Genomic DNA, 26,553 nt, shown 5'->3' with positions numbered 1-26,553 from the left:
GATTTCTGATCAATTCTAGAATTTGATTGTAATCATTCGGATCGATTAGGATCCTAAATCCATTTCTTTAAACCCTAATTTCAACTTAGAATTGATTAGAATTCATTCGGAATAATATTGACTCCAATCAATTCTAAATTTGATTCCATGAGATCGATCAATTCTAGGATGATTCAAAACAAAATTGATGAAGTCTAGAGAGGTTGCTTCGAGTGGTACTAGGCCAAATTAAAACCTATCCAATAAAGAAAGGTGTGTTTTTCGTTTCAAGTGATTGTAATTTTCTTTTAGGGTAATTTACAATGCCACCCCCTAGAGAATGCAAATATTAGAGAGACACCCCCTCTCTTTCACCAAATTAGATTCGGACCCCTTACCGTCAGTCACTGGTAAGGAATATACCTTATATGCTGATATCAACTACTATATTTTATTTTTAATACCAAAATACCCTTACTAAATGTGAAGTACCTAAAATGCCCATGTTATAAGTCCCATCCCCAAATAGATCTAGACCACCGACGATCGTACAGAACACAAGAAATCACGGCGGCGGCAATAGCAGCGGCATCAATGACATTCTACGGGGTTTTCTCCATGTCACATTCGGCTTCGATCTGGACGTCCCACATCCGAACAGTCTTGTCATCTTATCCAGAGCAGATATAATGGGAATCAGAAGAGAAAGCAAAGTCGGAGATGGTTTGTGGCCTTCGAATTCCTTGAGGGTTTTCTGGTTTTAGGGCACAGTTCTACTACATCTTCTTCACCTGGAGCATTGAATATCCCACAAGCCCCTGTTTTTTATCCAACGGGAGAGGAATTTAAGGAACCTTTAAAGTTTATATACAATATCAGACCACAAGCAGAGCCTTATGGGATCTGTAAAATCGTACCACCCAAGAATTGAAAACCTCCATTTGCTCTCAACTTACAATCATTTACCTTTCCCATGAAGACACAAGCGATTCATCAGTTGCAGAAAACCCTCGGCGCTTCACGTCACCGTCCCGTTCTGATCAGCTCATCTCTGTGTGGGGCCCTAGTTCTCCTTCATCTTATCCTCACTGTTCCAACTTCCAAGGCTTCAATCCTTACAAATCCAACTGAGTTTTTCTATATCAATTGATTCATTCATGCGAGATTTGGATTTTGATTCTGGATCCTTTGATAGCTGTTTCTTTCGGTGGATTTATTTGGTTTCTCGCGATCGGAGAAATTAGTTCGTGGTTTGTGCTGCAGACCTTGGATCTGTTCTTGAGGTGGAATTGATTAGCTCAGATCGGTTGGAGAAGTTGGAATGAGTGAGGAGGAAACATACTGGAAAAGAGGAGCAGATTTCAGCGATACCAACGAACCACAGGAGTGAGTAGCTTAGAGAGATAGAGACAGAGAGAGGCGTTTCAAGTTCCACCTTTGTCTTTGTGAATAGGGTATAATGGTCACTTCACACCAATCCTTAACAGTGACTGACGGCAGGGGGTCTGAATCTAATTTGGTGAAAGAGAGGGGGTGTCTCTCTAATATTTGCATTCTCCAGGGGGTGGCATTGTAAATTACCCTTTCTTTTATTGATTTGATATCCAATTCGAACTGATTCTCTTTTCGGTTTATGTTGAATCGATTTGACCGGTTTTATTTTTAACCCATCTTTGATTAATTTTATTTATTTATTTGGGTAAAACCTTGACTAATTCTTTAAAACTTGATTGGAGTTTGAAATATAATGTATATATGAGGTCACGAATGACAAGTTTTTGTTAGTTTGGGGTCCACCATTCCATGGCCGGTCCAACCCATATTATTGTCTTATCTTTTCTTTGTCTGTTGGTACTCGGCCCAACGCGGGCTCCAGTTTCCAATCCTATAAAGATCAATAAGCCCACCGGAATATTCGCAGCCAAAGTTGGAAACTTTCTGGATTCCTCATGTGTAAACACAGCCTTTGGGGCCATCTGATAAACCAAGTGAGTTGGCATTAAGGCCTTCGGGGCCATCTGATAAACCAAGTGAGTTGGCATTAAGACCCCCATGAAACTTTCCAGGTTGCCCGTTCTCTTCACCTCTTCCACTTCCCAAACGTTGACCCTAGTAATCCTGCTCATTTACAATGTTATCCTCCTCTCATTAATCCCCATTTTCCTTATATTTCTTAGTAATTAAGTAAATGAAGGATTCATTTAATTAGATATTAACTGATAAAATTACAAATTAATTTTTTTTTGGTAAAACAAATGAATCTATTTTTGCATCACCCAATGTCTCATAGGTTTAGTTGTATGGATGAGACTAAAAATAATACGAAAAACATTTGATACATTCGTCATATAGAGAGAGATAATTATGAGATCACAATTTTTGTTTTCATTCATAGTGAAGAAAACCTTTTTTTCCCATTACAAAATGACATTAGATTTTAATATAAAATTTTCTTTACTCATGCTGAATAGAGCATCGATTGATCAACTAGGCAAACACTAGCTTAGCCTAGTGATAACAACTTTGACTTGAAGAATCGACGCTTAGGAGAGGAGGTGGCAATTGGCCTTATTAACGACCAATAAGTCAATGGTGCTTAGTGAATAGAATAGCGAACACAAATCTATTGGTTCACCAAACCTACTGACCTATTAATCCTATGATTGGATTGAAAGAGGGTATTTCAGACCTTCAATTAGAAGAATAGAATTAACATTGTCATTCATATTTACAAGTCCAAACTATTATTTATTTATCTTTTAAGCACAATGAAATACGGATAACAATCATTGCAATTGGATGAGCATGTAGGAAGGTTGAAAGTCATATTTTACCTCCAACATATAGGGTGAATAATGATGGCGTCATGATGACTTTAGAATTGTGGATAAACTCATCTTCTCCCCCTCCCCCCACGAGATAGGTATCAATAAAAATCATTAGGGAAAAGACTTCAAGGTGCATATAGAAATTTGTTAACCCAATCAAAATTATTATCTATCATATTTTGGAGGATAAGATTTTTATTATTGTTTGCTGTTTTCACTGTCCCATTGGTATTATTACTATTATGTCACTTGACTAAAAAAGGAAAAAATCCTCTATTTCATTCTCTCAAAGCATTTTCTACCAAAGTCCCAAGAAACAAATGGGACCTTACAACAGGAGGGGTGGGAAATAAATGCCACCAGCAATAATTGCATTTGCCTTTCAAGAAAAAGAAGGGAAATTCCGTTGATTTCCCTCACAAGTCTCACAAACAAACGAGAAACAAAATCGATATACAGATCATCTTTTCCTTTTTCGACTCTTAAATCCCTATCAATCAAAATCATTTATCACAACCATTACGGCAATAACCGGTTATTCAGAATTTCAGATGATCAGAAAACGGAAGGAACGTCGCTCTCTCTCTCTGTCTCTCTTCAAGGTTTCTTCAGTGACCAGATCACAGTGATAATTGTTCATATAAAGGCATTACAAAACCTTATTCTGATCATCTCACACAGTTCTCTCTCTCGTCTCCTCTCTTCTTCTTGAGTTCACGTTTATCTGTCTCTCAATCAAATCTCTTTAGTTTTCACTTTTTCTTTTTTCTAATTTTAAATTGATTCATTTTAGAATCAGTGAACGGAGTTGCTTAGCTAAGATTTTTGTTTTTTTCCATTACTTTACTCCAATTTGTATATAAAACTACTACCACTTCCGTAGACAAGATTACGGTCTCTGATTCATACTACTTGTCTGCCTGTGTGTCCTCGTGTTAGACTTTGGAGCAGACCATGGGAGGAGGAGGCGGAGCGGCTGAAGCCGACCACAATAGTTCTTCTGCAGCTGCTGCTGGCGGCGCCGCCACCACCGGTGTTCAGATCCAGCCTAGTCGGAGGTTGCCGGATTTCTTACAGAGTGTGAATCTGAAGTATGTTAAGTTGGGTTACCATTATTTGATTACTCATCTCCTAACTCTATGCCTCATCCCTCTCATGGTCGTGATCGTGATCGAGGCCGCTCAGATGGACCCAGAGGATGTCCGTCACCTCTGGCTTCATCTTCAGTACAACCTCGTCAGCGTCATCATCTGCTCTGCCTTCCTTGTCTCTGGTACCACCGTCTATATCGTGACTCGCCCTCGCCCTGTTTACCTCGTCGATTACTCCTGCTACCGCCCTCCTTCTCGGCTCCAGGCCCGGTTCCAGGAGTTCATGGAGCATTCTAGACTCACAGGAGACTTCGACGAGTCGTCCCTTGAGTTCCAGCGCAAGATCCTCGAGCGTTCCGGCCTCGGTGAGGAGACCTATGTCCCCGAGGCTATGCATTACGTCCCTCCTCGACCTTCCATGGCTGCTGCTCGTGAAGAGGCAGAGCAGGTCATGTTTGGTGCTCTTGATAATCTCTTTCTCAACACCTCTATTAAGCCCAAGGATATTGGGATTCTCGTCGTGAATTGCAGCCTCTTCAATCCGACGCCTTCGCTTTCCGCCATGATCGTCAACAAGTACAAGTTGAGGGGGAACATCCGAAGCTTTAATTTGGGCGGGATGGGTTGCAGTGCTGGAGTCATTGCCGTTGACCTTGCTAAAGATATGCTCCAAGTGCATCGGAATACTTATGCTGTCGTCGTGAGCACAGAGAACATCACCCAGAACTGGTATTTTGGGAACAAGAAGTCGATGTTGATACCCAACTGCCTGTTTCGGGTTGGTTGCTCCGCTGTTCTGCTCTCGAACAAGTCCGCCGATAGGAGAAGGGCCAAGTACAAGCTTGTTCATATTGTAAGGACTCACAAAGGGGCCGACGACAAGGCATTCCGATGCGTTTATCAGGAGCAGGATGATGCAGGTAAAGTCGGGGTTTCTCTGTCCAAGGATCTAATGGCCATCGCTGGAGGGGCCCTTAAGACCAACATCACCACCCTGGGTCCGCTGGTCCTCCCAATTAGTGAGCAGCTTCTCTTCTTCGCTACTCTGGTTGCCAAGAAACTGTTCAATGCTAAAGTCAAGCCTTACATCCCTGATTTTAAGCTTGCTTTCAATCATTTCTGCATACACGCTGGTGGAAGGGCTGTGATTGATGAGCTGGAGAAGAACTTGCAACTGCTGCCCATACATGTTGAGGCTTCTCGGATGACTCTCCACCGATTCGGGAACACGTCCTCCAGCTCTATATGGTATGAATTGGCCTATATCGAAGCCAAGGGGAGGATGCGAAAGGGTCAGCGTGTCTGGCAGATTGCTTTTGGGAGTGGTTTCAAGTGTAACAGTGCAGTATGGGAAGCCCTCCGCAGTGTCAAGCCATCTCCCAAGAGCCCCTGGGAGGATTGCATTGATAAGTATCCAGTGAACACAGTTGCATAGATCAACCACAGCTTGATTACAGACTCTTCATTCAGAAATCAGGACGATAGTTTCAGATACATTAGATTTTGTCTCACTATTTTATTCATGAGGCCTTCTGTCTTTTATTTGACCATGAAAGTCATAATGTTACTTTCTCTGTTGTTTTAGTTTATTCTGTCTGTCTCGAGCACTGTGATTGATTCTTGAACTTCTGTCTTGTACTATAATGCTTTGGGATTTTTTCAAGCTGAACCCTTGTATTAGTGTTAATCTGAAGATTCAATCCTTTGTGGCAGTCTTATTCCGAAATCTATCTTGGTGTGCATATCCATACTTGTCATTCTGAAAAATTCAGTGATATTAAAGGCGATTTCTTTTGTCGTGTCTATAGATAAAGAGTAGTAGACCTATTGATAAGATTGGAACCATCATTATGAACTCTATAACAATAATATAAATTTAATCACACAGAGTCCTGCAGACTACTGCTGGAATTGTGTCACTAAAGGGAGAAACAATCTAACTTGATACAAACTTCTGTTACTTATTAAACAAAGAGAGAGACACCTTCCCCCCTACATTTTCTATTCCCCCATGGCCTTCTTTCCAGGGCTGCTGGCTATGGTAATAAGCCTATTGGAAACAATAGCATATCACAATGAAATTAAGGAATTACACTGTTAGTGGAAGAAGATGATTGCTGAAGTTCAGGGTCCATTGGGACTGAATTGCTTAAGCTCATGCTAGTGTACCATTGCATCTTATGATACCTCGTTCAAATGGGTTCGGAAATTATATATCAGACAAGTTGGCCAAAAATGGGGCAGGTAGGAGATCCACTTACATATGGTAATATATTATTCATGAGTAGATTTTTGATATTTGTTCTTGTGTAAAATATAGTTTATGCTTTGGATTTAGTTGGCTTTATTGTATTGTTCTTCTGTACTTCTTTGTTCTGCTCTATTCTTGCAGCGAAGTTGTTGTCATAAAAGAAAAAATGAAAAGAAGAGAAAAGTGCAGAATTGTGGCACTTCAATTATTCATCTGTATTATTTTTCTCCTTTGGATAAATAACAACCTTTGTTGAACATTGTCCCTTTATCTTCACAGCTCTTTCTTGAAGTGGTCTACTTGGTGAAATCTATTCTAGATCATCCCCAGGTCCGAGCTGAGTGCCATTATTGCGGCTTAAGCTAGTATGGTCAATGTAACTATATAAAACATGCAGTAATTCTATGTACTAAATGGCACCAATATTGTATTTATGCTCCATTTGTTTTGCATATAAAGGGTAAACAATTGAGAATAAATGTACGGGATTATGTTGGTGTAAATTTGCAATTTGCAATTTGCAATAAGGAGTGAGCTTGGAAGCTCAAAAAAGAATAGAGTATTGGAACTCGCCAACCAAATGTTTCTAGAAATTGGATATGAGCATAACAATCGTATTCATACCTCTCAGCTTATTTCTGGGTTTGATTTCACTTACTGGGAATCAATCCTCCTGACTTTAGAACCATATAAGGTACTGAATTTTAAATTCCTTTTGGGAAAAAATGCTATCGAGAAAAGCTTTGCTAATCTCTATGGATATCAGATATATGTGGCGGGAGCCTCGTGCTCTTGGTACACCTTTTTTTTAATTAGAAATAGTAGGATGGAGAAATTTGAACAACTAATCTGATTTGTAATTGGAGAAGAAAGTAGAAATTAGTGAGAGATAGTTGTTAAGGAATCCACCTGGTTCAATATGGAATACACCAGATTACCTTTCTGAATCCATAGCAAATAAGAGTTCAAAGCACTTGAATCCATAGATGCCAGCCTGAAAGCAACAACAACAACAACAACAACTTAGCCTTATCCCAACTAAATGGATCGGCTACATGGATCTGCGCAAAGACAAAATATTAATAATAATAGTAAAAGGAAAAGAGCACAGCAACATCAGCAACAACTCAGCATTATCCCCACATTTTTTCTGGTGATGCAGTTGTGTTAGCCTGGTCGGACCAGAACGACACAGTTTGAAGACCCAAGCCAATAACCCGAACCTTGTTTTTTATCTGAAGGGGGGCTGGCAGCTTACATAGGATGCAATCTTTTATTTTATTTTATCTTATTTGGGTGGTTAGCTTACATGGGAGTTATTTTGATAGTTTCTTATTTGAGACATTGCCTACTTTGTTTAGTTTCTATTTGTAGTGGATTTCTATTAATATGTTCGGGGAGTTCTATTCATATTCAAACACTAGATACATAGTTGAATGAAAAGAAGATTGGGCATGGTTATTGTTACTGGTGTTGTGCAAGTGCTGGCCGTTGCCTTTCCCTCTTTCTCTGCAACTTTAGGCCTCTCTTCTCAGGTACTCACTCTTCATGCTTCCTTATTCCCTTTCTTTTCTTGTTTACCCTTCTCTCGTTTCCCTTTTCTTAGTTCTTTCATTCTTCTCTTCCTTCATATTAATATTCTGTTCATGCTTCCTGCTACTTGCCATATCGCAGGAGGAACAAGAAGGCCTAGTGTGGCTCAGCCTATTTCATGGCTTGGGTCCACTTTATTTCTGGTTTTAAGTGGTTTCTTTTTTATGCTTTAAGTTATTTTGAGTCAGACCCGGTTGAACTGGTGGTCTGTTTGGACCAATTTAAGTTAGATTTTTATTTATGGGGAAATGAATGCTCCTTGGTCGCGCAGCCCCCTGCGCCCAGACACAGAGGGCAGCGAAATGATGCTCCCACCCCTGTGAAACCCCAAAAATCCACCCCTTGTTTATGCCCATGTGTGTCCCCCTCATTGGCCCTTGTGCTGGCACAGGCACAGGGGCCACATGACCAGGGAGCTTTCTTTTCCTCTTTGTTTATTGTCTTTAAGTGTGTTAAGTTGGGTCTCATTCTTTTTAAAGACTATTTAGACTATTAGACTCTAAAAATGGCTGTTGAGTTTTAATGGGAATCAGCTAGGGGGTTTCCCAGCCAGATTCAAACTTCACTTTATGGGTTTTTATAAATAAGATGTGTGGGGGTCTTTTCACCCACGATTTGTTTTCAGGAAAACCTCAGGTGGATAAATTCCTTGTGAATCAAGGTGTGATTGGTGTGAATCAAATCAACATCTTATGGTGGAAAGCCCAGGTGCCATTAAAAGGGCAACCCATTGCATAAAGCTACCGCTACTACAAGGTCTGGGAGGGCAAATGTACGCAGCCTTACCCCTTGCTTTGCAAGAGAGGCTGTTTCCAAGTCCAGGTGCCATTGCTCTTACTATTTTCTTCATTGAGGTACTGTTCTGCTAACCATCTTCCATCAATTCTGTCCATTACTGTTCCTGCAATATCTCAATTCTATCATAGCTAGTATTGTTGTTTTGACCGATTTCTATAATGCTGATTTTAATTCTGATCACAAAATTCTTAATTGACTTTACATTCTATCATATTCTGTTTTCAATTTTAGAATCTGCTGAGTTTTTGATACAATCCAATCTCAAGTAGGATTGTATTCTGAGGACTTGAAACCTGAAATCGATTTAACCTATTTACTTGTCTGTTTGATCTGAAATTCACAGTTCATATTGATGTTCTGATGTGTTATATAAATCTGCCTTATTTTTCTTTGATCTGATTTTTAAACTGACTGATTTGACCTTGTTCTAGTGTCACTAGGAATCGGCTGCAATTTCAGATCCAGCCAATGGATCTTGCTGAAACTTTCAGCAAAGATCACCACCCTCTAAATGTAGAACTCGAACTGAGTTATAGCTTGATATGCCTCTGATTTTGCTATGTGTTTTTCCTAAATCTGGTTATTTGTCTCTCTGTTTTCGATTCTGTCTAGTACTGTTTTAACTCTTTAAATCAGTGTTACATTAAAAAGTAATGCGAGGTATTTGGTGGGTAGGAGTTCTTCTTTGCATTGAAGACATTTCATCAATTCACCATGTTGTAAGCCTTTCCGACTGCTATATGCTCAGACTTGTGAAATTTACTCATTTTGATGTCATCCCTTCAAAACATCTCAACATATATTTCAAGTATCTAATTTGAGAATAATTGGCCCTGCAGAGTGTTGCTGCATTTTCATTCTAGTTCTATGTTTTACAGAATTCAGCTATTGACTCTGATAAATTTTTTTTTTTTTGGATGAATAAATAAATTTATACCCAAAGCGAAAAGAAAATACAAGGGGAAAAAGGGGGTGGGGGGAGGCTTAAGCCAACAAGGAAGAGCCAACCCCAAGGGGAGCAAAGCAAAAGCAGCAACAAAAGCAAAAACAAAAGCCAGCACAAACCAAACTAGCAACCAGAGCCACAACTAAGAAGGGGGGGGGGAGAGAAGCTAGGACATGAGGAGGGGTCAGGGAGAAGGTCAAGGGATGGGGGTAGCGGCTGGGATGAGGCTCCAGGAGGAGATTATATGGTCATTTCTGGAGGAGTGGGGTATCGGCCTGGAACGAATGGAGTGGAGAGACTGGACTTTTGAGGTAACATCAAGGTAGATGGACTTCCAAATCCTTTTAGGGGAACGGGATTTGGAAAACCATCTGCAAATGTTACGCTCCATCCAAAGATGGGAAACAGTAGCAGAGAAAGCTAACTTACCAATGGTGTTACAAATGGAGGAGCCAGCAAATGTCATATCAACCCAAATACATTCCCTCTCAAAGGGGAGAATGACCCTAGGTGATGCAGATTAATTACCAAAATAGGCTTGTTTTATTAGGAATAAGCTTAGGGTTGAGTTCCATACACGTTGGGCCTTTGATCCCATGTGTTTTGAGTGTAATAGACCACTTTTATGGGTCTAAAAGGGGGGGGGTCTAAGATTGAATACGGGATTACTAGTTAGTTTCCATTTTCATTAGTTTCATTTTTAGTTGGGCTTGATTTGAGTTATATTTGTTTCTTTAGGAGTCAAGTTATTATTAGTTAGTTTCCTTTTTCAACTAGTTTCTAATTTCAGTTAGTTTCTAATTTTAGCTTTTAGTAACTATTGTATTAGGAGAATATTTGGTTTCCTTTTTGAGGAACCTTCTATTTTGTAATTCCCTCCCCCATTAACATTATAAATAAAGAAGAGGAGGTTCCTAAAAGCGTAGAATGATTTTGATAAAAAAAATTAATGGTTGTTGCTATTGTCTTCTTCATGAAGAGTTGTCTTGTGTTTGATCAAGGCTGAAGGAATTGGTGTTTGATCCAATTGACTCTTTGCGACGTGAAGTCCAAGAGGTCTCTTCAAGTGTTCTTTTTCTTCTTCTTATTCTCAAGTTTATCTACAAGGCCCTTCGATTTAGATAAGAGATCTGTTGGTTTTTTTTCCAAATTCTAGGTTTGAAAATTCTGGTTTGCAAGGACTGTTTGACTCTTACTTATGGACTGATGTTTGCTGCCTAATTTTGGGTGATTATTGGTTGTTCTCTGGTTTATAAAATCCTGCAGTCTTGGGTCTGGTTTGGTTGTCCAATCCATTCCTACATTAAAAACGGAGAACCGGGGAGTGGATATGCAGCAGGAAATCCAATGGACAAAGGAAGGAGGGAAGGACATTTGGACCAGGATTTGAGATGAAATCCCAACTAATGGAATCAAATGCCTTGTGGATGTCAATTTTGAGGAGAGCTGAGGGGGAGTGGCCTTTCCGATCAAACGCCCAGACAATTTCGTGGCAGAGAATGATGTTGTCAGCAATACTCCTAGCAATGAAGGCAGATTGATTTGGGTTGACCAGAGAATCAATGACTTTACCAATCCTGTTGGCCAAGATTTTGGCAATAAACTTATAGAGCAGGTTGCATAGAGAGATGGGCCTAAAATCATTCATTGATTCAGTACCTTCCTTTTTGGGGATGAGACAAAGGAAGGTGTGGTTGATCCCATTGGTCTGGGAAGGGTTATAAAAGAAGCTCCTTACCGCAAGAATGAGATCATTTTGGATGATATCCCAAAAAGAGGAAAAGAATCTCATACTAAAGCCATCAGGTCTAGGAGCCTTATTGGCTTTGTGAGAGAGGATGGCCGAGAGAATTTCTTCGTCAGAGGGAATGGAAAGAAGAGAAGGAAGAAGCTCATTAGGGACCAATTTATTGAGGAGATGGGGGGGGGGGAATAGGAGGAGGGGAGGGATGAAGAGGCTGGGAGAAAATTCCCAAAAAATGGGAGACAGCTTCAGCCTTGGTATCATCAGGATGAAGGAGCTCAGTACCAGCAGAGGATAAGAGTTTAGGAATGGTGTTGACATTGTTTCTGGCTTTGAGAGAGCGATGGAAAAAAGAAGAATTGGAATCGCCAAGATCTAGCCACTTAATGCGAGCTTTCTGACGAAGGAAGCTCTCCTCTTGGCCAAGTAGTAAGGCAAGCTCAGCTGCAGTGGCCTTCTCGTCATCGGCAAGCACAGAGTTAAGTAGGTCATGCTGGATTTTAGCTTGGATGGAGAGCAGCTTGTCGCGGTAGGAAGAGACACAGGAGGAGATGTTGCCAAAGGTGAAGGAATTCTAGAGCTTTAGAGCGGCCTTGACGGACTTAAGCTTTTTGGCAAAATCCAAAAGAGGGGAGAAGGAAGGGGGAATGGGGGTAGACCAGGCAGTTTGGACAATAGAAACAAAGTCCTGGTGGGAGGACCACATATCAAAGAATTTGAATGGCTTGGGGCCGAAGGAGCAGAAGGGGTGGAAATGGATATCCATGGGACTATGGTCTGAAATATCGGGGAGGTCGAAGCAGGCGTGGGAGGAAGGGAAGGTCTCCAGCCAGGCCTCGTTGACAAGAGTCCGATCAAGCTTACAGGCCACCCGAAGGTTTTCAGCTCTCTGGTTATGCCAAGAGAGCTTGGCGCCCGACCATCTTAGGTCACTGAGCCCCAGATCATCGATGCAGTCATTAAATGAATCAACCGCCAAGGGGTCGATAGGATTACCACCGTGCTTCTCATAACTAAAACGGATGACATTAAAGTCACCCTCAATACCTCAGGGGCCAGAGCTAGTGGCGGGGGCAAGGGAGTGGAGCTCAGACCATAGGGGAAGCCTGCGAGAGGCAATGTTATGTGCATAAATGACTTGTTGCTTCTTTTGGTGGATCTAGATGATGTTTCCTTGTTCACTTTTGCTGAACTCATTTCTTACATAAAATGCTTATCTAGGCAGTGATGAGTTTCATCTTTGTTCATTTGGTGTAGTGGTAGAATGTTCTTTCTCTTTTGTATTTACCGAGAGTTCGTATGCATTGTTAAACAAGCCATCTTTTGTGCTATACTTTACCATCAGCATATCAACGTAAATGATAGCTTAAGCTTATTATTTTAGCACCCCATGTTGTAGAAAAAGAAATAAAAGGAAATTCTCTTGAACTTATAAGTTATAACTATGATATGGAACTTCTTAGGCTTACTGAAATTCAATCATATGAGTCTCTACTGGCATGCCTTGTAATTGCATGATGGTCCTGGTGTCTAAAGGATTGTGCATCGGCTTAGTGGACAGGTACCCTTAGTGTCTTTGCTTTACTACATTCTGAATTTATTTTCATTTCCATAGTTCAGGTAGAATGGTGAAGGGTGTTGAAACAGTTCAATTGTGGCTTAGTCTGATTGGATGAAATTTTTTGTGAAGAAAATATTTAACAAGAGAAGACCATTACCGTATCAGAAACTAGTTGTACTTAGTTGTTGAGAAGTGAACTAGAATATTTCCTTGTCCATTTTCTTATACAATCTATGAAATTTGTTGAAAACTTTTGTTGAGGCCGAAAGCTAATCCCGATATTGGGATTAGCGTTAGCCACTGGACCTGATAGGGTCAGTTTGGTCCTATCGGGTCCCTATTTGCTGTTTAGGGTTTATTACTTGTAATGGGGGGGTGTTTTAGTCCTTGTACTCCTTGTACTTGTATTGGGATTAGCGTTAGCCACTGGACCCGATAGGGTCAGTTTGGTCCTATTGGGTCCCTATTTGCTGTTTAGGGTTTATTACTTGAAATGGGGGGTGTTTTAGTCCTTGTACTCCTTGTTTTAAACCTATATATGCTAATGATGCTTGCGATCAGTCACATATTGGACTGATCACAGGCTACTCTGTTTTTCTGGGCAGATTTCAGACTTTTCTTCTTCTTCTTCTTCTTCTCTTTGCCCTTTTTGCTGGTTTGATTGCAGGAATCTGGGATTGTAACAACTTTGATTTGGTAACACTATGGTAAGCTTCCATTTTGTTTTTGTTTTAACTTTACTTTTCATCTTTCTCCATCCAAACAGACAGAAGCTGTATGTTTCACAGTCGAACAATATCTCATGTCTTCTTTAGTTACATAACAATATGTACATGTTATCCTTTACATCTTAGTAAATTATTGTTTCTGTGATCGATCATAATGAGAGGGAGCATTCTTATGATTTTGTTGTACTTGGTAGTTGGTACTAAAATTTGACACCCATTTACTACTGACATTGTTTGTTTTTTGGCCTCTGCTCCTAGAATATCAGTTTTATTCTATCGATGTTTTGTATGTTATATTTTGCCATGTATGCTTTATGTTCTACATCATGTTTCCTTTTTTTATTTAATTTTCTTGTGGGCATTAGTCTCATTTTTGTTGCTTCAACTAACTTGTCACTAGCTTGAGTTCGGTGTGTGACGCAGTTTCATATCTTATTTTTAACTGAAGGAAGAAATATCTCATCAATGTCTACAGTCAGTGGATTGTGTTTGATGTTTTGAACTTGGTCAATAAGTTCCGAAATGTAAGAACTGTGGTTCCCAAATTCAATGGCTGCTTAACCTTGTGGTTTTAGTGCCATTTAATTTCAGTTCTTTTAGACATGCCCTTACTTTAGGGAGGCAATTGGGTGGTTTTGTGCTGTTAAGATATAGTATCTTGGGCAATATGTCTAGCCCAAACAACAACAACTCAGCCTTATCCCAACTAAATGGGGTCGGCTGCATGGATCCGATCAAATGCAGCAAAAGAAAAATAGCTATAAAATCAGTTCAAACTCACCTAAATAGGGTTGGCTACATGGATTCTAGCTCTCCAATCAGATTTATCTGAAGACATACTTGGGAAAAGACATAAACTATCCATGTCTTTCCTCACTATTTCTCTTATAGTTGTTTTTAGCTTGTCCCTAACTCTTTTAGTTCCTTCATTTTGAATCAGATCACTCCTCCTTATTGGTGCATCCCTTGGCCATCGTTGAACATGGTCATACCACCTCAAACGGTTTTCTTGGAGCTTATCATGAATCAAGGCAACTCTCAAATCAGCACTAATATGGTCGTTCCTTACCTTATCCTTCCTAGTTTTGCTATACATCCATCTCAGCATCCTCATCCCTACTACACATAGCTTATCAGTATGACGACACTTCTTAACTGCCCAGTAATTTGGCTCGTACATCATAGCTGCTCTAACAACTATTCTATAGAACGTTCCTTTAAGCTTTAAAAGAATACTTCGGTTGGTCACACAATACCCCTAGACGCACCACTTCACTTCATCCATCCTATTTTAATCCTCTGTGAAACTTCATCCTCTATATCAGCTTCTTTGTTTATATTGACCCTAAATACTTGAAATGATCGCGTTGCAGTACCTCTTTCTCCTCAATCATCACCATTTCATTATCCATCGTACTGTGACTAAAGTTACACATCATATACTCCATCTTCGTTATAATTAGTTTAAAACCTCTTGATTTCAAGGTTGATCTCCGTAGCTCCAACTTAACGCTAATCCCAGATTTTGTCTCGTCCACCAATACAATATCATCAACAAAGAGTTTACACCACGATACTTTGTCTTGAATGTTCTTGGTTAGATCATCCATAATATAAGCACAAACAAATAAGGGCTCAAAGCAAATCCTTGGTGTAGTCTAATTGTAACTGGGAATTCACTACTTTACTCTCCCACGATTCTCATGCTAGTCACCGCGTCCTCATACATATCTTTAACTATATCTACGTATTTACTCGATAGCCTTCTCTTCCATTGTACATGTCCAATTAGCTCTCTAGGGACTCTGTCATAGGATTTATCTAGGTCAATAAAGACAATGTGTAGATCTTTCTTGCAGGCTCTATAACTTTCCATGAGCCTACTGGAATAAAACCAAATTGGTTCTCTAAAATGGTAGCTTCTCTTCTCAGTTGGGCTTCAATGACCTTTTCCCACAGTTTCATAGTATAACTCATTAGTTTTATGCCTTTATAGTCATTGCAACTCTGGATATTACCACCTTTGTTCTTGTAGATCGGAACTACGGTGCTTCTCCTCCAATCATCTGCCATTTCGTTGTGTGCAAAATCTTGTTGAGGAGATTGGTTAACCAAGCTACACCACATTGTCTTAAGTTCACCTCTATTGGGACCTCATCAAGGCATGGTATCTTTCCTACTTTCATCTTTCTCGAAGTTTCTTTAACTTCGGCCACTCTAGCCTTTCTATCTATGGTGTGTGGTGTCTTGATGCGTAATGTATTCTTCTAGGCCCACTTTTATTCGAGGTGTCTCCATCTAGTAGGTCAGAGAAGTACATCTCCCATCTCTTCATAATGTCCTTATCCCTGACTAGGACTCTACCATCATCGCTCTTAATGCATCTCACATGGTTGAAATCTCTACTCCTCCTTTCTCTAATTTTAGCCATCTTATAAATAGCCTTTACCCCTCCTTAGTGTTCAGATTATCATATATGTCCTAATATTTCTTTGCCCTTGCTATTCTCACAATCTTCTTTGCTTTGTTTCTAGCAACAATATACCTATTTTTATCATTTGCCTCTTCAGTCCTTTGCCGTATCTTAATACTAGATTTCCTATTCTTAATGGCTGTTTGGACCTCATCATCCCACCACCGTCTTCCCAGCAAACCCCACGTTCTTGATGAATACTCTTCGCTTCTCCTATAACTTTTTTGGCAACCTTCTTAATACATGTCATCATCTCATTCCATATCGTCGTGTCTCCCTCGTGGTCCCACTTTCCCTGTTTGACCACATGATCAGTAAAAGTACCTAGGGCATCATTTTAATCTCCACCACTTTATTTTAGGGTAATAGGTTCCCTTGTCCTACGTTTCTGTGTGCTGAGACACATTATCCAAAACCACCAGGTGCTTAGGCTCTTTCGAGGTACAACCTTACAGTCCTTACATAGTAATATGTCAGCCCTTCTATATAGGAAGAAATCTAGTTAGCTTGTATGAGTACCACTTTTGTAGTTAACTAGATGTTTCTCTCTTTTCAAAGAAATTGTTTGCAATGGATAAATCATAGGCTACAGCAAAGTCTAAAATTGAGGTCCCTTCCTCATTCCTCTCTCCAACTCCGAAGCCTCCATGAACATCTTCATAGCCTCTGCAATCCCTTCCGACACGAACACCTCCCTAGTGGTGACTATTCTTGTCCTTGGTAGCCTCCTACTAAGGGATCCTATCAAACTGAACCTCAATACTTATTTTCTGGGGAACTTAGACCCAGTACGTATAATTAGATCTTTAGGCATAGCTCCTCTCTCTGGCCCAATTGTGCAATCTTTTAATCTTTCCGCAAGATATTTCTCAAGCTCCATTTCATTTGAATGATCTGACAAGGTGATTTATAAACCATTGTTAGATGATTGAGCTTACTGCAGCATTTCGCTGGAGATATTATCTCAGGGAGCTTAGGGCAATGGCATGGAAATATTGTTAAATCAGTTTCGAAGAGCTGCCACTGATCTCGATTCTGGCAGATCTTTTGGTTTGGAGTGTATGGAGGAAGTTTCTGCGGTGTTCCTTTAATGTAACATTTATCAGGTTTCCTTTTATTTTCTCCTTTTTAAAATCTTCCATTCATTCTTTCTATTTTACCAGTCATTGTGATCCTATCCTTTCGATTTATCACAATCCCAAGTTTGTGAGTTTTTTTTTTTTTTTTTTATTATTATTTTTTGGTTGAAAGTAGCCTTTAAGAAGGATTTGCTTATGATTATTGAGGAGATAGACACACAATGAGGTGTATTTTGGCAAGCATTCTAAAGCTATTTTCATTGCCCTAATCAAAAGTATGACGTGTCGTGTGCATTTCATTCACAGTTAAGACTCAGCCTCTAGCGTGAAAGAATCAGCAAGCGTTAATTCAGGGACTTTTATTTATGGACTCACTAATGATGGAGTACTTTGTTCAGAGAATCATGAATTAGGGATAAATTTTGGGGCGATTTGTACCTTGGAGGAGAGAAAAAACATATGAACAGGTGAAGTGGGAGCCTTTGGGCGTTGTTAACCATCCAATCAGTTGGGGTGTTTTTTGAATTGTTTAAATTACAAAGGCTGGTGTTTGTAGGGGAAAAAAACTCAAATCCTTAATTAGTGGATTGTGGCCAACAGTACAGTGCTGATTTTGAGCTGCAGCTCATCCTAGGGTTATCTTTGCATTCCCCAAATTCGACTTGGAGATTGTAATTTAATCATTTTTGCATCTTGATTGCTTTAAGTTATTACCAGAACAACATGATTGGAAGTGTGAAAATTTTCCTTGGTTATATAATTGAGCCATTGAGGTCTAAATTGGTCTGCACAATCCTTTTTCTTTGTGTTCAGTTTGTTCGTTTATGCATGCATTGGACTATTCAGACTGTGATTCTATAGAAGACTGAAATTTCAAATATTATTTTTGAATGCAAAAAGTAAATAAAAAATGCTACTGAGTCCAAAGTAGCATATAAACAGAGTACACATCCATACAAGTTTGGGACAGCAACTCAACTACCACGTGGAAGATCCGGTAGACAAGATCTGCTTGCTAATGGCTCCTGGATAGTTGGTTTCCCTCTATTCAGGTTTTTTAGGTTGGAGCTTCTTCTTTGCTGAAGGTGTGATGTAGACCATTAGAGAAACAATTTATAAGTTCCTATGATCCGGTCCATACCTCTAGTGGAAGATCAGTATAGAAAAATGTATGCAATTCTTGGCCATTTTGATGAAGCATGTTAAGGAATTACGACTATCATTCAGCTATATACCATCTGTTGAAATGGATGAATGAGAGATTCTCTCCAAGAGGAATCAATATGTAAAGGAAACTTCAATGTTTTATGGGTTTGGTTGATTTTTATAAAAACTATATCATATGATGTTCATCATGTTGCAGTTCTTGCAGGAGATGATATTTCAAATTGCATTATACTTGGTAGATGGTGTCTGCTTGGATTGAATTGAGCTAGGTTGCTATGACATGCCATTGGAGCTGGGGATTTTTATTGTCAGTCCAATATATGTGGCGAGTAATAAATAGTGCAACTTGGAATCAGCAATGAAGCCGGATTATTTGGCCAACATGGAGAGGTCTGTAGGCGGTTGCATAGCAGTTTTGGCTGGCTCAGTAAGAGATTTGGAGTCCCTTTATAGCTACATATGCGGATGCAATTGAGATGGTGCCTTTCTGCTGATTTGTCTGTTTTATGATTTGAACCTTTTTGCATCCTTAACAAGCATATTGGTAAACTATATGAAGGTCTCTCTCTCTCTCTCTCTCTCTCTCTCTCTCTCTCTCACACACACACACACACACACACATATTTCACATTCAGATGTTCCTGACCATGAACAGGAAAAGGAAGAATTAGCTGGACAATTTCAGAGGTCCAAAGGACAACTCAAAGCCATGGACGTCAGAGATTTTTTGATGAAAAGAGTACATGATCCACCGAGGCAGAGTAAGCTAGCATTTCTGTGTCTGTCTCTCTACTCCTCATATGAAATGACCTCACTACCCTCCTATGTAGAATACCATTTTTACGTGTCTCATTGGTGCTCTCCCCTATGCCGCTTGCTTAAAGAATCCTCATCTCATAATTTTTTTTGCTATGAACACAATTAAATATTATCAAGGGCTAGAGCAACCGTGGGGTGGTGAACCTTGGAGATCAGAAATTTCGATTCCCCCCCCCCTTCCACCCCCAACCCCTTTTACCTCACAGGACCAACATATTTGCTTTTGCTCACTTCCTGGCCTCTTGTCCCCCATCAAAGGAGCTCATGATTTTCTTACTTATTATTTTTTCTATTTTTAAAGTCAGTTTTTTGCCATTAGACCGAGTTTCTCTTCACCCATGATGAAGGTAGTTTAGGGCTCAGCTGGCATGTAAATGGCATTGGAATAGTGGGGCATATTATGGACTTTTGTACAATAGGTTGGGGTTGGTGTTGGGTTTTTTGGGGGGGTTGGAGGGGAGTAATTTCTCCTTATGTAAATGAAATAAGGGAAAAAGTAGGCTGCTAGGTTGTGTGGCGCCTGCACGGGCATAGGAAGGGTAAAATGAGCACCTTGTCCCTTGTGAAATGAAAAATCCAACCCCCATCGGATGCCCTTACACACACAAATGGTGATCAGACAAACCAATGACCTCCGAGATCCCTTAACCATCTATTGACAAAGGTACCACCAACTGTCGTACCAATTGTTTTCCAAAGGAAGAATGTTAAGGAGCGTGAGGATTTTTTTTTTTTTGGTAGAAGGAGCATAAGGATTGAGTTGTTATTGACCACACAAATGGAAAATGGTTGACTCTTAGGGTAAGTCCCACATCCAAACCCAGGGGCAGGCGAACCTAGGGAGCATGTGGTCATTTCATGCCTGGATTTCCCAACTTAATTTGTACAAGAAAATTTTCCTCCACTATAGAAGAAAGAATTCATGATGAAAGTCTGAAAATTCCCATTCCCTCGAAAAAAAAACAGAAAAACACAGTTATTGTTACTCCCTCTAGATGAAAGTACGAAAATGCCTATCCCCTCATTATGATTGTCATCAAACCCCATTAATGCCCATGGTGAGAAAATACTTCGTATGGAATTTGTATATATAGGGATTTTGTCAGGCGCAAAGTTTTTCTTTTTTTTTTTTTCTTTTTTTTTTCTGATAGAAATCTTTACCAAAAAGAGAGAAAAAGGGGGTAGAGGAAATATTTATTTATTTATTTATTTTAATCCGAATATTATATGGGGCCTAAGGAAGTCCCTAAAATTTTATTAAAAAAGAAAAACAAAATAATGAAGAAAGCAAAGGGAGGAGACATAACCTGCCTTATCCTAACTCATGAGATACAAATCACTCTGACACTCGCAAAATCCAAAAGAAAAACTTACAAAAGAGGAAAAATTACATTTTAAAGATTAGTAATCTTACTTTATCTTTCTGAATTATATAACTAAAATTAGATGGGAAACCATTATCACCATGGAAAATCAAATTTATAGTAGATTCACATGCAAAGTTAGTTAACCAATCAGTTGCGCGATTGCTTTCCCGAAATGGAAAGGAGATCTGAGCTCTTAGAGAATTGTAGATGTTGATTACTTTCTGTGACCAATACCAACAGTTCCACAAGGTACATGATCGTTGAGAGCTAAGTCTAACAATCATAGAATAGTCAGAATTAATATAAAAGTCAGAGAGGTCTAAATTCTTATACAATACCAAACTATCTATAAAGGTTTTCATCTTCGTCACTAAATTTGTAAACACCCATAAAAATTGGTTGACAGAACATTCTCGTCATTGTTTCTAATAATGCCTCTCCCACTGCTAATACCCGGATTCTCTTAAAGGGAGTAGAGGCAAAAGCTACACCAAAGATTTGAAGGACAAACACCAAGATTAAGGAGAAAGCAAAGTCTATAGAGACAAATAAACATGAAAGCAAACAATTAATCAAAGATTCACAACTTCATACACTCCAAGAGGAAAGTTGGTTCGGGTTCCAAATAACATGAGAGTCCCAACTGCGGATAAGGAACGGCTTTTTCTAGTGTCTTCTATCATGAAATGAAGTTTCTCTATTGATATTGATACGGATCGATTGTATCAGGCTATAAGCCAAAAATTGGTCATTATTTTTCTGAAATTTCGTCTCATGATGGACCCATACAGCCTCATGGATTCAGAAATTTCGATATGGCTTTGGATATCCCGATAAGGATAACCTTGCTCTGGACTCTGAACAGGTCTGTGCCGTGGACGATTTAAACAACTCCTTGTCAAAGAAGACAGGAAAAGAAAAAAATGTAAAAAGCATAGGTATGTAGAGGTAACCTTGAAAATTTTTCTGCGTTCATCATGAAGCCAAGAGAAATTTCGTCACAGCAGCAAGGGTGATGGTGACTTTCAAGGCCCCCAAAAAAAACCAAAGGAAAAGACTGTTAAGTGTAAAGAGAAAATTCTTTGCAATGAGTGCGGTGATATGATGACTATTGGATGGCCGAGATGACTTTGAGGTGTGTGTCCAGATGTTCTCGACCATCTGATGTTTATCACACCAGCACATTCACTCAGAGAATGATCGCCGAATCTAAAGCGGATGCTTTTACTTTTCTCCGTTCTCCTCTCTTTTGAAAGCATACTTTAGATGGAGAATTGGAGATTGGACTTAAAAGCAACACACGAATGAGTACTGACCCACTTCCCTTTTGTCACTTACTTTCAAAGCTTTACATTCTTTTCAGGTCCATAAGATAAATCTCTGCAATCTCTCCTTTTCTTTCTCTCACCACACTGTTCACTGTCACCCTGGCACATACATCAGGTGTTGCCAACCATCCGATGTGCACTGGATGCACTTATAGATCAAATGATTTTCTAGATGGTCGTCTAGGTGTGGTACGCAAGTTGAACACTATTTTGACTAGTTGACCTTCCACCGTGTTTGATTCCTGAGAATACTTTTACCAAGCAACTTGTCACAATTTCTACCAAGCACTATATCACTCGACTTCGAAGTCGAAAGTCATTAGTGGTGAGATCGAATTTCCTTAGACCTAGTGACTGGGAATCCATTCACAGTTGGCGATCAAGCCTGTGAGAAGAGATGAAGGGGGAAGGGAGGAGGGACGTGGTTTCTAGACCCTTGGATCACGCGATAAACCTCACCACAAGGTCAAGAAACTTTATCCTTTGTGGTGCCATCTTTGTACCACAGAACACCAAAAGCCAGGCTTCCTTGATTTCTTTCCAACCCTTGCTTTTGACCCACTATTTTTAGATCCGGTCAATAATCTTGTAGTTCATTGAAAATTCTCTTGTTGGTCAGTCAAACCGGTCGTTACCAATTATCTGATCTAACCCCTAAGTTGTACCAAGGATTGACCAACCTTAAGAACATTTCTAGCCTTTTGCCATTAGATGAACTCCGAGTAAGTGTGTTAATCAGTTCTTTTTGGTATAAATGATTTGATTTCATATTGTAATTGATAGAAATCGAAATCGAAATCGAAATCAGTTCCGATTATACTATTTATTGTCAATTCGATTTAGATTGCCACTGGTTTATTGTTAATACAGTTCGTAATCTATTTAGTCGGTTCTGTAAATTGGTTTAATCAGTTTTATTTGATTTGTAATCACTTTTTAATTTTGGTTTACGATTTTGGTTAAGCAGTTTAATGGCTTATCAGTTTTAAACAATTTAAAATTGTTGTCTATCTCAACAGAAAAATAATAGGTTTTAGTTTCAATGGTTCGATTCAATTTCCGATAAACAGTTTCAGTTTAAAATTGACACCCTTACCTCCCAATCTTATTACCTAAGTATTAACCTGGGTGGGCTTAGTGGCTTATGAGGATTTAGTTCTCTCCACCGCACCGGTGCGATGCACATTAGAGAGAATTCATATTAATACGGATCAGTGTAGATCAAACACTTTCGCCGTTGATTTTTCTTAAAAAATTTAGGATTTTTTTAATTTTTTTTTTATTGTTTTACCTCAGATTCTTATCATTCCAGCGATATAGAATTGACACGATATCAAAATCGATGACTAGTGATACAGTACGGATAAATCAAACCAAGCTAATAGGTCATAGTCAAGGTTGAAGGTGATCTTTGGTTTAAACCGGTCCAAAAAACACCCTAAGCATTTCAGTTTGAATATAACCATACAGGTTCAAGAATAAAGTATAAAGATTTAATTATTCTTCTAAAGAATCAATACCATTAGGGAATTAATAATTATGATTAGTAGTCAATTTAATGTCAAGACTAAAGTCAAAGTCAAAGATAAGCATTTGGACTGTGGCACCAACAGACTAACAGGACCCCCTAATCCTCTCACGTCCACTTTACCAAAGACGAAAGCATATATCCTTTGGTCTAGTTCCAACTTTGACCCTCAAACATGTGAGTTGAATTGAGTTGGGCTGGTGGAGCAGCTACATTACTTGTCATAAACTAAAGTCTTTGTGAATGCTTTCTCATGCACTTCCATTGATCCCTTTGCCTAGACATAAGAGTATTTGAATTTACTGCTCTACTCTCCATGAAATAAAAAAACCATCAATGTTGATATTCTTGCATGCATTCTTATTGACTTTGCATTAGTACAGAAGCCTATCGCAACTAGCGATCTTTTACTCTTATTCATTATATGCAAGACAGATTCCCCCAATATATGTTGTAGATGTTTCCCCATGTGCTCTTTATATTCTAACCATGTTGGTTAAGCAAAGACACATATTTTCTCCTCTTTGACCATTTGGATATTCACTAATAAAACCATTCCTCACATTATTATGATTGATGTGGCATAAGAAATTCAATTAGGGGTATCAAACCCTAAATTGAACTAATAAATTGACAAAACCCAAAGTGATTCTCAATTGGACCAGTTTCCATTTGGGATATTATCACATCATTGAAAATTGGACCACACCAATGCAATCAAAAACTGAAAAGCGATATAAAACTCAACACAAACCCAAAACCAAAAAATCCAATTTTTTTTTTCCATTATTTGGAATTTTGGATGATACGCTGAAATTGAACCATTGGATTTCGTGCCATGGCGCCTATATATATTTGTCTTTATCTTTCTTTTCTTTCTTTCTTTCCTTTTCTTAAACTAAAGATGAAAGATTACTTGTCACAATAGAATGTGTCCATCAAATATTGATAAATTTCTGTGATATCGACTCTGAAGTTTGAACCACTCCATATTCTTAATTTCTTACCCAACCCGGATAAGTCAAGCTACATACAACAGAGTTGGTGAGTCACTAAGAGAGGACCCTTCTACTCTTTAGTCTTGTTAGTCCTAAATCCTGTTTGTGTCACATCACATGTATCTTACATATGGAAAGTGAGAATGTCTATTTAAAAAAAAAAAAAAAAAAATCTATTTCACCTTCATGATTTTCAATGTTGGGTTTTTAATTAAAAAAAAAATCTTACTATGTAAATTATATTTAACAATGAGATGAAATCAATCAATATCAATTTCGATCCAAATGAGTCTCGAAAATCAATCCCTCATAGGATAATATACTAATGAGGTACGATTAAATAATATCAATGATAGTTTCAAGAATTAAAATCAGATTCGTCAAATGAAGATCAATTCTAAAAATTTAGAGCGATTGATTCTAGATTTTAAATATGAAGGGCAACTCTAGGGTTCTTGGGATCGATTTCAATTCGGATCAAAATTGGTAAGACCGATTCGACCCATTTAAAATCTTTGAATATATCATACATAGATTGGAAGGGCACTAAGGTCATGTGCATGTCGAGTGGAGAGAGGAGAATCAGGAGACACGGTAGTCAATTTGCCACCGAAGAAGATCACGCGGATTATACGGCACCAGGTGCGGCTAGAGACCTTATGGACCCCACTACTTTGTTAGATCTGATAAAAAGACAAAAAGAGACCCATATTCTTCCCCTGTAACTAAACTAATAAAAAAGTGTTATTAAACCAAAGAAATAAGGTTTAAATGCTTAATTACAATAACCGGAATTAAAAAAAAAAAAAAGTAAAGAAAAGCAAATCCCATAAAGAATGTGTTTTGGTTGCTTTTCCAATAGATACTTCCGTTCTGTTGCCATGCACTTGGATTCCTCACCCAACTTGTTCCATCCACTCCAAAGTCCAAACACGCGATCTTTCTTAAACGCGTGCACTAAAACTGAATTCTCAAATTTAGCCCCGGAAATCATCACCGGCAAACCTGGTCGAAAGCCCAAACCAGACCGATTGCTGTTTTTTAAACCCTAGTCTATTATCTTTTTTTTTTTTGGGTAGGAACCCTAGTCTATTATCTATAGTTCAATTAGTCCAACTAACCCATTTAAAGAAAAATTATAAATGAAATGTCAATGGTAGACGTACAGCGGTATAGAGGCTTAATTAACTGAATCACACTTTAATGGAGCATGATCTTAAATTGGTGAAGACTGATTATACCTAATCGATTGCCACTTTTACTATACACCCCGAATTGTCAGATTAAAGCTTCAACATAAGGAGTCAATCGATATGGTTTTTGTTAGGTTAAGTCGATTTCGATAGGGTAGTTTGTTAAATTAAAACCATAACCCCATAAGATTTAGACAAAAGTTTTGATTTTGATTTGGTCTTTTCTCTGGTTGACTTACACAGGCTCTTATTGGTCCATTATTGGATTGTAAATGATTAATTTTATTTTTTATTTTTTTTCCTATATATTAAAAATAAAGTTTTTTGTTATTTTTTTAGTAGGTTTTTGACGATTTCAGTTCATTCTCCAGTTTTGTACCAGTTTCATAAAGTCTAAACTGAAGCAATACTATATAAAAAGACCAAACCAAAATCGAACTTTTGCTCCTTCTATCATGTGGATACTAAACATATATTTATCAATTATCCTCGGGCTTCTGAAATATGGCTATTATCAATAATTGCTTCTAGTCCAACTTCCAATACATCGATTCAACAATGGTTTTAGTTTTCCAGCAACAACAATTGCCTAGTGCAGTTTGTGAGTAGTGGTGTGCAAACAACCCATTCTCACTAGGATGTCTCGAAGTCAAGTCTCCTAAATGTTACCTACTTTCCTCCCTACCTATAAAAAAAAAAGGGTTTTCTAACTCGTCTACTTTAAAGTCTCACTTGTGGTTGATCTTTCCTCATTACTTCACTCATGTCATCCTTAATGGAGATTCTCAATTTGTGGTTGATCTTATTGATAGTTGTTTATCTTCTATTCCTTGGAGGATTGCTTCTATTATTGAAGATTGTAAAAATTTTTTTTTTTTTTTGTTTCAATCAATGTTGTCCATACTTATTGTCAGGGCAATTCTGTTGCAAATGCTTTAGTCTCCTATGCATCTCATCATCGGTGTATATCTTCTTGGGAGGATAACCTTCCATCTTTTATAGCTACTTCTTTGTTTTCAGACTATCGTACTAACTCTTTTCCCCGAATTTTGGGATCTTAATATAATTTGCTTATAAAAAAA

General features: G+C 38.7%; 1 protein-coding gene across 2 annotated transcripts; it reads left to right on the top strand.

Annotated features, from left to right (window-relative positions):
- Positions 1-3,230: 3,230 nt before the first annotated feature.
- On the top strand, positions 3,231-5,610 carry LOC122079897 (3-ketoacyl-CoA synthase 4-like). 2 transcript variants are annotated; one of them, XM_042646673.1, is made up of 2 exons: positions 3,231-3,409; positions 3,747-5,610. In XM_042646673.1, exons 1-2 carry the CDS (start codon positions 3,359-3,361, stop codon positions 5,331-5,333), a joined length of 1,638 nt encoding a protein of 545 aa, XP_042502607.1. In that variant the 5' UTR covers positions 3,231-3,358; the 3' UTR covers positions 5,334-5,610. The 2 variants fall into 2 exon arrangements, with proteins under 2 accessions (XP_042502607.1, XP_042502608.1); XM_042646674.1 differs by lacking the exon at positions 3,231-3,409 and adding an exon at positions 3,435-3,453.
- The last annotated feature ends 20,943 nt before the right edge of the window (positions 5,611-26,553 follow it).

The sequence above is a fragment of the Macadamia integrifolia genome, chromosome 5 (assembly GCF_013358625.1).
Source record: "Macadamia integrifolia cultivar HAES 741 chromosome 5, SCU_Mint_v3, whole genome shotgun sequence".
NCBI lineage: Eukaryota > Viridiplantae > Streptophyta > Magnoliopsida > Proteales > Proteaceae > Macadamia > Macadamia integrifolia.
Note: the sequence above shows the minus strand (reverse complement) of the source record. Positions and strands in the feature narration are given on the sequence as shown.